Here is a 14,535-nt window from a genome sequence, read left to right on the forward strand (position 1 = left end):
CACTTGGCAAGGCAAAGTCTTTCAAAGACTCATTTGGAATATCAAAAAACACCTTCTCTTCATCCCTCTTCTCTTCCTTAAAGATAACCATCTCCTCACCTTCCAATTTAGCTAAAGAGTCCATTAGATAGTTCATTTCATTTTTGGAGCTTTCAAGGTCAAAACCACAATTTTTATACATTTCCAAAAGGCACTCCTCAAAGGGATCATTAGAGATAATAGAAGGAAGACTCTCTTTTACAAGTTCCCCCTCCTCCTCTCCTACCTCTTTAGTGGTCACCGTCGCTTCACGCTCTAAAGTAGCAATGGTCGGGATAAAATCATAATCAAAACAAAAAAAGTCCTCATTAATCATGTTATGCTCTATTGGATTAGCGACCAACTCACTCGCCACTTCCTCCTCCATACAAGATAGAGTGTTAGGAATTAGCTCACTTGCTACTTCTTCCTCTTCACTCTCATCATCCTCATCTATATACATTGAAGTTCTTGCCATTTTTTTATTTGCCTCTTCCTTCTCCTCTTGACGAGAAAGAATACTTGCAATTTGCTCAACTTGAGCTTCAAGCTTGGCTAAGATTTGAGAATGTGAAAGAATAAGTTGAGTTTGTGAATTAAGCCCATCAAGTAGAGTTAACACTTTTTCTTGAAACTCGGGTGAATAAGGTGATGGAGGTGGTTCTTCATAAAATGATGGGGGAGGGTAATAGTCACAAGAAAGATCTTGAAAGTGATTAAGTCCATTATCAAATGGTGCTTCTTGAAATGTATGGGACTCAATTTCATAAGGATCAAAATATAGTGGAGGGACATAAGGTAAGGGGAAGTAGTTTTCCCCAAAACTTGAATCAAATAATGGCTCCATCCATATTCAAAATCTAAATGTAACAAATAATGGCCTCCACACGGGCCGATGCTTGGACAAAAATTTAAGCAATATAATTAGCCTCAACAAGGGCTATCTCAAGCATACAAAAAAGTGCACAATTAAAATACAAGAGTTGCAAGAATTGCTCACAAAGGTCCTTAAGCAACTTCAAATTTTAATGTTAGATTTAAGCTCCAATGATTGCTTCAAGTTTCAAAGTTTGCCTTCCTTGTAGTCAAGTACCTAATTGAACAAATAATATCAAGAATGAGAAACGAATATACAATGAAAAATAAAATAAAAATAGAAGCAATCTAATGAACACTATTGTCTAGTTTAATTCCAACAAAACCATTAATCCCTGGCAACGGCGCCAAAATCTGACGAGCCTCTTTCTATGTGATAGAAAATCGACTTTTTAATACGAGAGGTTACTTCGCAAGGTCAAAATATGATTGTGGTTTAGGAAGCCTTTCTAGTCAAATTTATATTTATAAAATCCACTACTACAACTAATGAAGTATAGTGAGTAAGGATCGTCCATAGAGATTATACGTGTTGGAATTTAACTTTTACTCTAATGTATCAATTGATTGCAATGAGAGATTGGTTGGTTGATTACTCTAGAAAACAATTAATTAAAATACAATTAAAATAAACTAAGTTGAGATAAGGATTTAAAAGATGAGAAGTGAGATCTTGGGGTCTATTGGAATTGCCACCAAGCTTGTTAACCAAACCACACACTTTCAACTAATTTGGGGAAAACATTCTTGTGAACAAAATGTGACTACCAATTGCAATATTAAGCATGAACCATCAAATTAAAGAATGAATTGTCTACCTAACCAACAAATAAACTAAGTGTAGCACAACCCATCAATTCAAAGTATGACCCATCAAACTAGTCACAATTGTAGCATACATCAATCTAGAGAATCATGGAATTGGCAATAATAAGCCATGGAATATCAAATCAAGTATAGATTGTCTACCTACCTACAAGCATGAATTAAATTGTAAAACAACCCATCAAGCATAAGAATAATCCATCAAATTAATTGACAAACCCATCTAATAAAAACCATGTCTAGCCATCACTAGGTTCTCAATCAACCACACATAACATGTAATTAATATAGAAAAACTAGTGTAGAGATCAATTCCCAAATAATCACACATAAGATAACATGTAATCACATAAAGAATCAATAGAAAGAATTAATCCATAGAAATCAAAGGAGAACCCAAGATCCATTAAATTCACAAGGCTAAAACATTAATCATAAGATATTATTCCCCAAAAAGTATGAAAAGATAGAGGTTTAGATTACAAACTTAGGGCTCATCCAAGCACCAAGGAGAAGTCTAGCCAATTATGGAGGAGGTGGGTGTGGTCTTGGAACCCTCAAGGGCAATCCCCAAACATGGCTCCATCTTCTTCCTCTTCTTCTTTGTTAAATTCTAGAGAGTGTGTGTGTGTAGATCTTGAGATGTGTTCTTGGAGCCTCTACTCTTCTCTTTTCTTCTAACCCTAATCTCTAACTAGTCTAGAGAGAGAAAATAAAAATTACAATATAAAAATAAAATGATAAAAAGCTCTCTTACAAAATGGTTCAATTCCCTTTAAATACAAGGTCCTTTTCTTAGTCACTAAGTCAGAAATACAACCCAAAAATATCTAATCCCGCAACTATGTGGTAGGTGGAGTTCGGGAGCGCGGGAATAAGACAACTCATTGCCAGCATATTTTCGATCGATCTAAAATATCTTCGATCGATCAAAGTTCGATTAATCCAACTTTTCTTTGATTGATCAAAGTTGGTTTGATCGATCAGACTTTTCTTCGATCGATCATACATGACAGTTTTTCCACATCAGCCTCCTTTTACTCCACATCAGCCTCCTTTTGCTCCAGATTCTCACCAAGACTTAGTTTGACTCCAAAAAGGCCTTAAGAAACCATTTGTAGCCCGTTTTAAATTTATTGACCTAAAAAAAGAAATAACGCAAAATTAGACTAAAGCGGGAAAATAAGATAGAAAGAGGTTCTAAAATACTCAAGCTTAAGGGGTTTAAATGCGTATTTTTCAACGCTTATCAATAACCTTGTAAAAAGTCAGGTCTATGCATGCTCATTCCCTACGAGTAATACAGGTTACTCACCCCTCGCTGAATGTGACCTGTTTCAGGCAGAAAGACGTGGTTTCGGGATGCACAATATCCTTAGGTCATTTCGTTGAATTGAAGCACTTTTAATGTATTTTTTTTTGTTAGCATGCAAGTGTTAGCATGTTTAGCTCCTCTTAAGAAATTGTAATGCAATATTTGGTTTAACATGTCTTTTTTAATTTTGAATATGTAATGAGTGCCTAAGCACTCTTTTTAGTACTCATTTGATATCTATGACATGAGGCTAAGGGCCACAAACTTAAAAGTTCAAGTGCATGTATTTAAATTTCAAGTTTTCCTTTCAAATGTAATTTTTGTCAACTTGGAGGTTTGGTATGTAAAATCTTGTAAATGAATCTTAAAAAGGCTGTAGGCTATGGTAGCGTATTTAAAATACCATATTACACTTGCGTGCATGTTCACATCGTCACACAGTAGAATATAATTCAATTTGATCATGTTATGGGGGATTCAAATGAAACTTAGGAACTTCTTTTCATTTTTGGTGCATAGTAGGTTCATATGCACTTTCTTGAGTCATTTCGGCAGACTGAAAACTCTTTGGATTTTATTTTGAATAGTATTTATCAAATTCCAGTAGCCAATGTCCATTTTGAGCCACAACCGGTTTACCGGTTTGTCATTTCGGTCGACCGAAGCTTCATTTCGGTCGACCGAAATGAAGCTTGCCTATAGGTTTTTGTTTGGTTATTGCCTTTTCAGGCTCTTACCTATTGGTTCATTCCCACATGACCTTGTTGACTTTGTTTGAGCCATTTAATGGCGTACGTGGTCTAGTTTGAACTAGATCATACCTTTTTATATGTCATTGGTGTCATAGGGTACCATTTGACCTTTCCATTCTAGCTTCCATTTTTGGTTATTTATCTGAGTTCCGTGACTTCAAGGAAGGTCACATTGGTGTCTTAGGGATGACGTATATATCCAAAGACTTGTTTTATTTTGCTTCTGTATTTTGGATCCATTTCAGGTCATCACACGACACACTAGGTTTGAAAAAAATCCAGGGTCGTTACAGTAGGTCAGGGATGAGGATATCCCAAAAATAGCTTTTCGTACACGGTATGAACATTATGAGTTCCTTGTTATACCTTTTAGTTTGCTGATGCACTGGCAGCATTCATTGACTTAATAAACTGTGTCTTCCACGCTTATCTTAATTAGTTTGTGGTAATGTTCATAGATGATATTCTTGTGTACTCACCATCTTAGGAAAAACATGAGATCCACTTGAGAACAGTTTTTTAGATTCTGAGAGAGCACCGTTTGTATGCCAAATATGAGAAACGTGAGTTTTGGCTACAAGAAGTGAAGTTTCTGGGGCATGTGTTTCGAGAAATGGTGTATCAGTTAATTCTTCCAAGACTGAGGTAGTTTTGAATTGGGAGCATCCCAAGAATGTGTTTGAGATTCGGAGCTTTCTTGACTTAGTTGGGTATTATCAGAGATTCGTGAAGGATTTTTCCCGCTTGGCATCTCCTATGACTAAAACTCACTCGAAAGGGGATTAAGTTTGTATAAAATGAAGCCTGTGAGTCGGTCTTTCAAGAGTTGAATACAAGGTTAACTACGGCTCCAGTATTGGTGATACCTGAGCGTGGCTTGGGTTATGTTATCTATTGTAATGCTTCCCGTGATAGTTTGGGATGTATTGATGCAGGATGGTAGAGTAGTTACTTACGGGTTAAGACAGTTGAAAACTCATAAGCATAACTATCCTACTCATGATTTGGAGTTAGCGGCAAATATTTTTGCTCTAAAATATTAGAGGCATTATTTGTATGATGAGAGATTCGAGGTGTTCTCGGATCATAAGAGTCTCAAGTATCTTTTCTCTCAAAAGGATTTGAATAACAGGCAGAAAGGATGGGTTGAGTTCATTAAGGACTACAACTTTAATTTGCAGTATCATCCAGGGAAGACAAATGTTGTAGCCGATGCTTTAAGCCGGAAGTCTCATGGGACTTTAGCTAGTTTAGCCATTAAAAAATGAAAGATGTTTGAAGATTTGGAAGAAATGGGATTGCATTTTAGTGATGTTGATGATGACGATGAGTCGGCCGCCTACCCTGGTTAGTCGGGCGATTGAGTCACAATGACGTGACAGAGAGTTGGATGCCATTCACACATAGGTTCTAGCAGTGATACGGTGAAAGAATATTAGACCTTACATGGAGATAGAGGTATATGGTTCTTGGGCTTGACAGCAGTTTCAGTTATTTGTCGTGAGGATGTTTTATGGGAGTTCAATACTTTCTGCTTTGCAGTTCATCTGCGTGGTACTAAGATGTATCATAATTTGAGATGCTAGTATTGGTGGAAAGGAATGAAGAAGAATGTAGCATAGTTTGTGGCGAGATGCTCGAGCACTATAAAAGTGTGTGCTTAAGCACTCTGAAAGTGTGCTCGGAAACACTCTTCATTTTCTGCCTGTTTTGACTATTAAACTTTTGAATCACCACAGGAGGTCCAAAACGCCTTCAAAAGCCTCGGGAACATCACTTCAAGCTTAAAAATCACGATTTGATCAAATTCTTCGAAAAATCACCTACAATAGCAAATAAACGAAAATCAATATAAAACCGAATAAAAGTATCGCTTAAGGCCTTAACATTTAATATGCAATATTCAATGTTTATCATACATCATCAGTCAAAATCCATAAATTCACAAATTCAATAATGAATTTAGCAAATACCAAGAATAACAAAATCACAAATATAATAAAGCAAGCTATTAAAAAACATTTTCATGAATCAAACCCACAAAGTATACAAATATATCAATCAATTCATCATATACCCAATAAAGTTATATAATACCCCTAGTTTTCAAAAGGATAAAAGGGGAATTTAAATTTGATTTCTGGTGCATTTTATTTGGTTACATGGCTTATGTGTTATTTGCGTAATTGTTTAATTATGTATTTATTTAAATTAATTGTTTATTTGTTTTGAATGATTTGTTTAATTATAATTATTTATTTGCTATTTATTTGTTTTAATTGTAATTATTTAATTATTTATTTAATTGTAATTACAGATGTGCTTTAGGGTGGACGTAAATTGTTTAGTCATTGGTTTAATGCATTGTTTGACTTATAATTAAGTTTAGGGTTTTATTTTATAATTAGATTAGCCGACTTATATTTAGGCTGGAATTAGGATTAGGGTTTTATAGGAGCCTATATATATATAAACTTAGTGTTTGCAAGGGTTTTAGAACCCTTTTCCCGTAACTGGAGGTAGAGAGAAAACAGAGAGGGTTTGAGGGGAAAACACAGAGGGAAACTGGGAGAACCGGTTATGATTCCAGCTACGGACTGAAATTCGGACCAAGGAGAAAAGAATGGATGGCTTGTGGGATGAAAATCGAGCGGTAAGAGATTTGCCAGCAGTCGGCAGTCGTCGGAACTTAGAGACGATGTTGAAAGGTTTCAAACCGAAACCTAAAGCTAAGTTTCATTCTATCTCCTTCCTGTAAACATATATTCTGTGCATTCTTTATAGTCTCTAGGGATTAATTTAACTTTTAAAACTGATGGTTGATGCATGTTTTATCGGACTGTAATTTGTTTTATGTTTAAATCACTGAAATCGGTTTCTTGCATAAACTGTGTGGATTGTGATTTTAAAATTTTGTAAATTAATTCATAATGGAATCTGAGGAGTTTCTAGGACTGTTTGGACTTTTATTGAAACCTAAAAACTTTAAAAAAAATTGGAACGGAAGGTTGAAGTTCGCCGGTAGCGAAGAAGACGAACAGAGGAGGCAGAGAGAAGGCTCTAATGGAGGGAGTCGGCTCCCATGAAGAGAAAGCTGGCTCTCCATGAGGGAGAGCCAGCTCTAGAAGTCTAAGAGCCGGCTCCCCCTTCATAGGAGCCGGCTCTCTTGAAAAAACACCCCTATGGGGGTATTTTTGGTATTTTTCCCTACTTTAAGGTCTAAAGGGCAATTCTGAAATTTCATGGGGGTTCTTAAATGATGTACAAAGCATTTTTAAGACCTAGGATTTATTGGTTCAGGCTATGGGAATGGACAACATAAATTTTAAAAGATTAATGGGCATGTTGTCAAGGATGGGGAAAGGCTAAATTGCTAGGTTGTTCTAGCAAATTAAAATAGACCAGTATGGAAATTATTTTTTAGGATTCTATATATATGATTGATATAACATATTCGAGTCCCAGGAATGTTGGTTTATATGATGCTAATGGACTTCATGAAATTAAATAAAAATATGCATGTTGTCACGGGATATAGAAGTTTATTTGCTAATGGTTGTTTTAGCTAGTTAAACGGACTATTAGGAATGTATGTTAGGGTTGGAGTGTATGTGCTCAGTCTATACTTCTGAGTATCATTGTACCATGTTTTGGATGCATAAATAAGGATTAAATGGACATCATGGAACTTATATAATATTTTGCATGCTGTTAAGGATTGTGGAAGGTTTAAATTGCTAGTCTGGTTTAGTAAATTTAATGGACTAGTATGAAAGGATTTCTTTGGGATTTTGGGTATAATGTGCTCAGTTATTACTTCTGATTATCATTATAACATGCTATGGATGTAAATTGATGAACTGTTATATTCTCTGTTTTGTCAATTAGATGGATATGGATGGTTTAAATTGTCTATCAATACTTGAGCAATTTAAATGGAAGTTCTATGATTATAATCATATACTGGATGCATGATAGGATCTTATCTATATCTGATTTCTATTATGTTGGTTTCTAGATATACTTGATGTTCATTTTAGTGTGCATCATTTATGGATCATATGCATTATATGCACCGGTCTGGGACGGTGGCATATCAGGGATGGATTAGATCAAAAAGTTCAATCCTACCTCTTCATACATACAGAATGGATTAACTAAAACAGTTAAATCCTATGCATGTCTTGTAAACTAAAACAGTTGAATGACATAACGGATGGTTGCGTTACGTTTCTGTATTAGGAAGGATTTATATATATATATATATATATATATATATATATATATATATATACATACATATGATACTCTAATATGAGCTTGAGTCTCAGGATCATGGTTAGAGTATGTATATCGCAAAGGTTGAGTAACTAGATATAGTTGATGTTCCCTGGTAGGTCTAGGTACTTGGCCGCTGGAAAACGTGTTTTATATGTTACCTGCTACTCAGACTGAACTACACGATAGGCTAGTGAGCATCTTATATATTTATGGACTATTTTAGTTATTGCCGAGCTGTTTAGGATATATCTGCGTATCGGGTTTATGTATGAATTGTAGTAGGATAGAACTTGCATGTAGGCCTGACCCACTCTTATTTTTTAGGTGTTCGTCGGTACCGGGCTTAGAGCTTGATCGTGGGGATGCCGATATAGACTCTCACTCTTCCGACTATATAGGATTTTCTTTCTTATTTTAGTTTTGGATTTCGATTCTGTAAATTTATTTATCGTTTGGGATTATTAGGGGTCCATTAGATGGATTACTAAGTTGTACGGATTTGAAGGTTTAAAATTTTATTTTGGAGGATTTTCATGTTTAGAATTCTTTTCAGCTTATTAATTTATTCTTATTTCATTTTATATTCCTACTTGTTTACATATTGATTGTCTGGTATTCCTCAGATCTGTGCTCGGACTTGATCACCCATGGCTCTAGAATCGAAGGGTATCACAAGTTACTACCATCAAGAGATCATCTTATAATAAGATAGATTTGAATTTCTAATAAAACTTTAAACATCATGAATCTGAAAGCACGAGCAAGTGTTGACAAACCTTTGCCCTAGGGAAATATATAAGATCAAACAGATAATAGAGGTCTATAGAGGAGCTTTATGATTGCTACAATAAGAGAAAGAAATCGTTGATTTGCAATGAGAAAGAAAAGGGTTGGCATCGCTGCAATGAGAGAGATAGATGGGTTAGTCGCTAAATTGTAATGAGACCGAAAAAGAGAAATTGTCACTATTGCGATGAGAGAGAGAAGGGCTGGATGTGATTCTGTAATAAGTGAAAGGGCGCCGCTGTGGTGAGAGTGTGTTTGGGTTTTTGCAAAATCAAAAAATTAAGGTTGTGATGTTTTATTTGGTATATTGAGTTAATGTAAAGGGGTATTTTAGTGTATAATATAAATTATAAGGATAAACCAGTACATTCACTTTATAAACAGGGGAGGGTGGGGTGGCCTTCCCTCATCCCCGCCCCGCACCTGCGCAATTTTTCACCATTAAACCCGTCCCTACCCAAAAATCTTAAATGAGGTAATTGCCATTCCTAACTGCGATTGGTGTTCTGTGTTTGGGTTTCGATTGGTGTTCAAGTATTTGGGATTTGATGGGTTGTTCGAGTGATTGGGATTACGATTTAGGTTTGGGGTTTGAGTGATTGGTGTTCTGTGTTTGGTGTTTAAGTGATTCAGGTTCGAGTGATTGGTGTTCTATGTTTAGGGTTTGATGGGTTTGCTCTCAACGGTGTTTTGTGTGTGGGTTTGATGGATTTACATTAGTGGGTAAGGGGTTGAGGTAGGTGGCGGTGATTGGTGTTCAATGTTTGGGGTTCCTCGATGAGTGTTGCCATTAATTTGGAAAAGTGTTTGTTAACTTTTGCCGGTGTGTGTGTGTGTGTGTGTGTGTGTGTGTGTGAGATTGAGATTTGTTGTGTGTATATTATGTAGAGAGAGAAAGCGAGTAGAGAAAGAGAGGTGGTTAGTGGTCAACCATGGTGGTGGTCGTTCGTCGGAGAGAAATGATGGGTGGTGGATTGTTATGTGTGAGAGAGAGAGCGAGTAGAAAGAGTGAGATGGATGTATATTTTTAAAAGGGCTGAGGATATTTTGGACCATAAATATTTTATTCCGATACTAATAATTAGTTTTGTCCATGACTTTATATACCTATTATTTTTCATATATATTGTATCGGCTCGAGAGCATATAACACCCCTGTAGCATGCATATAACTCATATAACTCCCTATAGATTCTAAGAACCCCCCTAAGGTTGATTGTAGGAGCAAATAAGAACCTCCCGTCAATTGGACATTAATGGAGTGATAAAAATACTAAAATGTCCTTTCTACAATTAAAAAATAAAAATTCAGTTAATATAAAGTTACTATTATATCGTTTATTTTTGAGATTTATATACAAAAAGGAAGAGTGTTTTGGGAATCAATAAAAGGGTAATTTTGGTATTTTTTAAATTTAATCTGTCATGTGTAGACACATGTTTTTTTAACGGTCAAAAAGTCATTCTTTATAATATTTTAAAATTCTTGAGGAAGTTATATACCCAAAGTAAAAAAAAAAAAAAAAAAAAACAAAAAAGAAGGTGTTTTAGATACTTAATCCTATTTTATCTGTAATTAGGGCATCTAAATTAGTCATTTACTAAAATTTTCCTTCTAATTTTATAGAGGTATTACTAAATTACTGGTACGGACAATGTAGCCCTTGCACAATTTCTAATTTTATAAAGAGTTACTACTAAATTACTGATATAGACAATATACGGAGCACAGTTGACATACAGACAGACTGCAGAGCCAATTAACAAATATCTCTTTACGCTTCTCTGCGCTCTCTCTCTCTCTCTCTCTCTCTCTCGTGTTCTGTTTCATTTCATCCGTCTTTCCCCATTTCAGGAGTGTAGGCGGCAGTTCTTCTGTCTCACGAACTTCGATTCTTATAATCTGTTTGATCATCTATATTCGTACTCTGCTCTTTCTTGATCTGGGTTCTGAATACAACATCCTCAGATCATATTTTTTGGGATGAAAATCTTTATCTGATTACTTTATCTGTTCAAAGCCATCTATAGAGACAAAAGCACATCCGGGCTTGGTGTATTTTGAGTTTGTTGTCATGCTTTAGCAGATTCACACTAATGCGTCTTATGGGTCACTTCCTGGTTAGTTGCATTCCTCTCTCTAAGATTATTATCTATCTAATTTTGAAAGATGTATTTTTATTCATGTACTGCTTTTCTCTTGTTTGTAGTTTCAGGTTCTGGAATTGAAAGCTGATTTGGTTCCGTTTGATTGTTAGTTTAGGTATGTTAACTTCTTCTTCCCTTGCAAGAATCAAATCTTGCATTCAGTTCTGTGATTTTCATGCTTTGTTATAGATCTTACTGTATAATTTCATCTGGGCTTTGTCTAAACTGTGTGATGCTTAATATTTTGTATTCGCTAATTGTGATTTTCCTTTGTCTGTCTCTTTCCTAAACTTGAGTCTCTTTAGAATATAATACTTTTCTTCTGGGTATTAGTTTGCTTTATTATCTATTACTATGATTTCAATTTTTTAAAAGAATTAGTATACATTTTCATGTAAAAGAATAGCACTGTTATATGTAGTTCATTTCTTTTATTGGGGTTTAGGAGAGTAAGATTTCATTTGAATGAGGTTTAGAGGGGAGGGTGTCAGATGATTTCCTTTGAACGTTCTTATTTTCATAGTTAGGCTGCTAATTTAATCTCATTTTCCATGAAAATATGATGAAATGAAATACATAAAGCTTTTCCCCCTAAAAGCACGAAAACGTCCTGGTTGGTGGATAAATTTGAGCAATCGGTATGGTCATGAAAAATTATAGGAAAACTTTGAAAAGCTAATTTGATTGGGATTTCCATCCATTTTAAGGGAGTTATTTTCTTGCTCAGCTCAAAGCATTGGCCCTTGCTCGTTTTACTGTATCTGGATTGAAAGAAATCCGAGAATTTTCAGAAAGAAAAAAAGATGGCAAGAAATTGGAGTTTGAAGGAACACAGGATGCTGCGAGATGAGATGTAAATTCTTCTGAAAAATGCTAATATTGCTTAGGCTTGGTTTTCAAAGGTCAAATCATATGCCTAGATAATTGAAGTATTATCTGCTCCATGTATACTAGGAGTTTCCCTTCTTCTGAGACTGAGATGGAGTGCTGCCATGTGTGTTGCTATATTAGGTTCACTACTTGCCGGTTTTCTTGATAGTGATTAGTCATGTCTTAACATCTATGGTGCAGCTGCTTTCCTGTCTACTGTAAATGTTGCAGACAGTGCTGATGCTGCTATTTGAACTACATGGAAAAAAATGTCTTCTTGTTTTGCTTTTTCTTGCAAGCTTTTTAGACAGTACCAGTTGGATCTCAGGGGTATTCCCTCTTCTGATATACAATATTTTTCTTTAATTAAGATGTACTTACCTATCTAAAAGAACTTTGAAGGGCTCATATCATTCCATGGAGAACAAAAATAGTTATCCATAATTGTGGTGAATAGATTTCAGAAAAATGCCATTGAAAACAATTTTTTATTCATATGACGTTCCATGTACAGCCCAATAAGATGATTTCATTGTCAAAGGATGTTAAAGGTTTGTAGATTTGCCATGCATTATTTTTTTCTCGGAAAAACTTTTATGCTATATTTGGATTGCTGGCTAATCTTTTCAGTTTTGATGTGTGAAGCACTGAAGCACAATGTTCAATGTCTTACGGTGTATTTCTTTTCTTGACAGAAATCTTCACTACTTGTTTGAGTTTTTCTTTTCTGGTTTTGCGGTTATGGGTAGAGGCAGGGGAAAGGGAAAGAAGTTAACTGGTAGCAATCACGAAGATCCCGGAAGTGGTGATGAAAAAATTCCGGCCCAGAAGAGAAGGGGAAGGCCACAAAAACCCTTGAAGGATGAGATTGATGAGGAAGAATCTGAGAAAATAGAAGAGGAAGACAGTGAGAATACAAAAAATGGTATTTCAAGCAAAGAGATGAAAAGTTCAACATTAGCAGAGAATGGAAAGAAGAGGAAGCGGAAGTTGCAAGCAAAAGAGAAGCCTGATTCAATCAAAGAGGAAAATGGAGTTGGAACCAGATCAAGCACTGATGACTCGACTAAGTCCAATGGTTTTCGTCATAATGGGAGCAGGCGAAAAAGCAAGCCTCGTCGAGCTGCTGAAGCGGGTGTTGAGTGCAAGTAAGATCATTTAGTTGTCCCGATGCATATCTTACTTATTGCATGCTGAGCAAATCATCGGATGAGGAGTGAAGCCTAGTACATCTCCAGTTCCTTATTGTTCTTTTCTTTATTGGTCCTCCTTTTTTGTTAATTAATTATATTGCTTTCCTTTTATTTTAATTGGATGTTCTGGAACTAATCACGCTGCTTGTAATCTTTCATAATGCTATTATTTTTGATATTCTAATTAGTTTTTTGTTTAAATTATTTGCATGCCATGCTTATCCAGTTGCTTTTTCTTTTAGCATTCTCTATAAGTATGTTTTGATAGTTTGTGGTATGACTACTAAATCTATAATCTTACTACATTTCCCTATAATCTGCTGTGCAATTAATTGTCCTGCTGATTTCATATCCTGTCATCTTTTCTATAGTTGTGACCTCCTTGTTTCTAATTTGCATTTCCATTTATTTATTTATTTTTGGTAGATAAAAAACTAGAGTTTTCCATACTTGTAACTTTGCTCTTTAAATATCATGCTTTGTGTTAGGTTAATAGGACATTGTTGGCAGCACCAGGCCATGGCACAAGTAGTATAAAGTATAAACCCTCCTCTCCATCATTCAAAACATGTAGTCTTTACGTTTTTATTTGACCTTTTGATTAGTTTGTTTAAAATTAAGTTTAGATAGTTTAGTTAACTCTAACATAGTGAAAAAGTGGAATTCAAGTAACAAGGGCAAAAAGGTAATTAACACTCTCAATTACGTACATAAAATTAGGGTTAATGAATATGCATTCATGTTTTGAACTCATTAGGGATTTCTAATTATATGTTTTGATCTTTGAAAATCCTCTTAAGCATGCATGAAATTGTTTTTGAAAGTACCTAATTTCAAAATCCTTTTATAATCAGGAGAAGGCAACTACAGTTGATTAAGGGATCCATTGAAGGCCGCTGGACCAATTCGATCGATTGAAAATATTTTTCATCGTGTTAAACTTGCAAATTTCAGTTTCAAATAAAATTAAACCTCTTTTGATTCTAATCTCTTTCAGCCTCAAGAGTCTAAGGGAGAACATATGTGCTCATAAAACCTAAGGCCTAAGTGAATACAAAGCTTACATAAGCATATTGAGTGCATCCTAGCAATTTTGATAGCTAGATTTTGTTTCTTTCACATACATCACCAAACATCTAGACAGTGTGTTACTGTTGTTAATCATCAAACAAACGCTAGTGCTACATCGAATAATCAACACCAAGATCATCTATCATCTACACAGAAAACAGTCATGGAAATCATTGTGCTATAAGGAGAAGCGAATCATGTGAGTAGCAGATTTGTTGATTGACAGCAGCAGAAATCAGTTTGGATTCTCTGGCATGAGTCTGAGTTATATGTAACTAGCGGATTCTTGGGATAGAGTCTGCTTAACCTAGCGTGTAATACCTTCTATTTTCAATGGATTTGATCTACCTTTTTTTTTTTTAATGGATTTGATCTACATTGACTAAATGTTTCCCTTGGA

At 35.2% G+C, this 14,535-nt stretch overlaps 1 protein-coding gene across 4 annotated transcripts; it reads left to right on the forward strand.

The window, feature by feature from the left end:
* The first annotated feature begins 10,582 nt into the window (after positions 1–10,582).
* LOC132311325 (uncharacterized) lies at positions 10,583–14,496 on the forward strand. 4 transcript variants are annotated; one of them, XM_059809203.1, is made up of 5 exons: positions 10,583–10,974; positions 11,064–11,116; positions 12,073–12,201; positions 12,567–13,019; positions 13,919–14,496. In XM_059809203.1, the coding sequence occupies exons 4-5, from the start codon at positions 12,613–12,615 to the stop codon at positions 13,980–13,982; spliced, it is 471 nt and encodes a 156-aa protein (XP_059665186.1). In that variant the 5' UTR covers positions 10,583–10,974; positions 11,064–11,116; positions 12,073–12,201; positions 12,567–12,612; the 3' UTR covers positions 13,983–14,496. The 4 variants fall into 4 exon arrangements, with proteins under 4 accessions (XP_059665186.1, XP_059665187.1, XP_059665184.1 ...); XM_059809204.1 differs by having other exon boundaries at positions 11,070–11,116; XM_059809201.1 differs by lacking the exon at positions 12,073–12,201 and having other exon boundaries at positions 10,584–10,974.
* The last annotated feature ends 39 nt before the right edge of the window (positions 14,497–14,535 follow it).

The sequence above is a fragment of the Cornus florida genome, unplaced genomic scaffold (assembly GCF_030987335.1).
Source record: "Cornus florida cultivar Cherokee Brave unplaced genomic scaffold, ASM3098733v1 CherokeeBrave_3.0.0_Hap2_Chr06, whole genome shotgun sequence".
NCBI classification, from domain to species: domain Eukaryota; kingdom Viridiplantae; phylum Streptophyta; class Magnoliopsida; order Cornales; family Cornaceae; genus Cornus; species Cornus florida.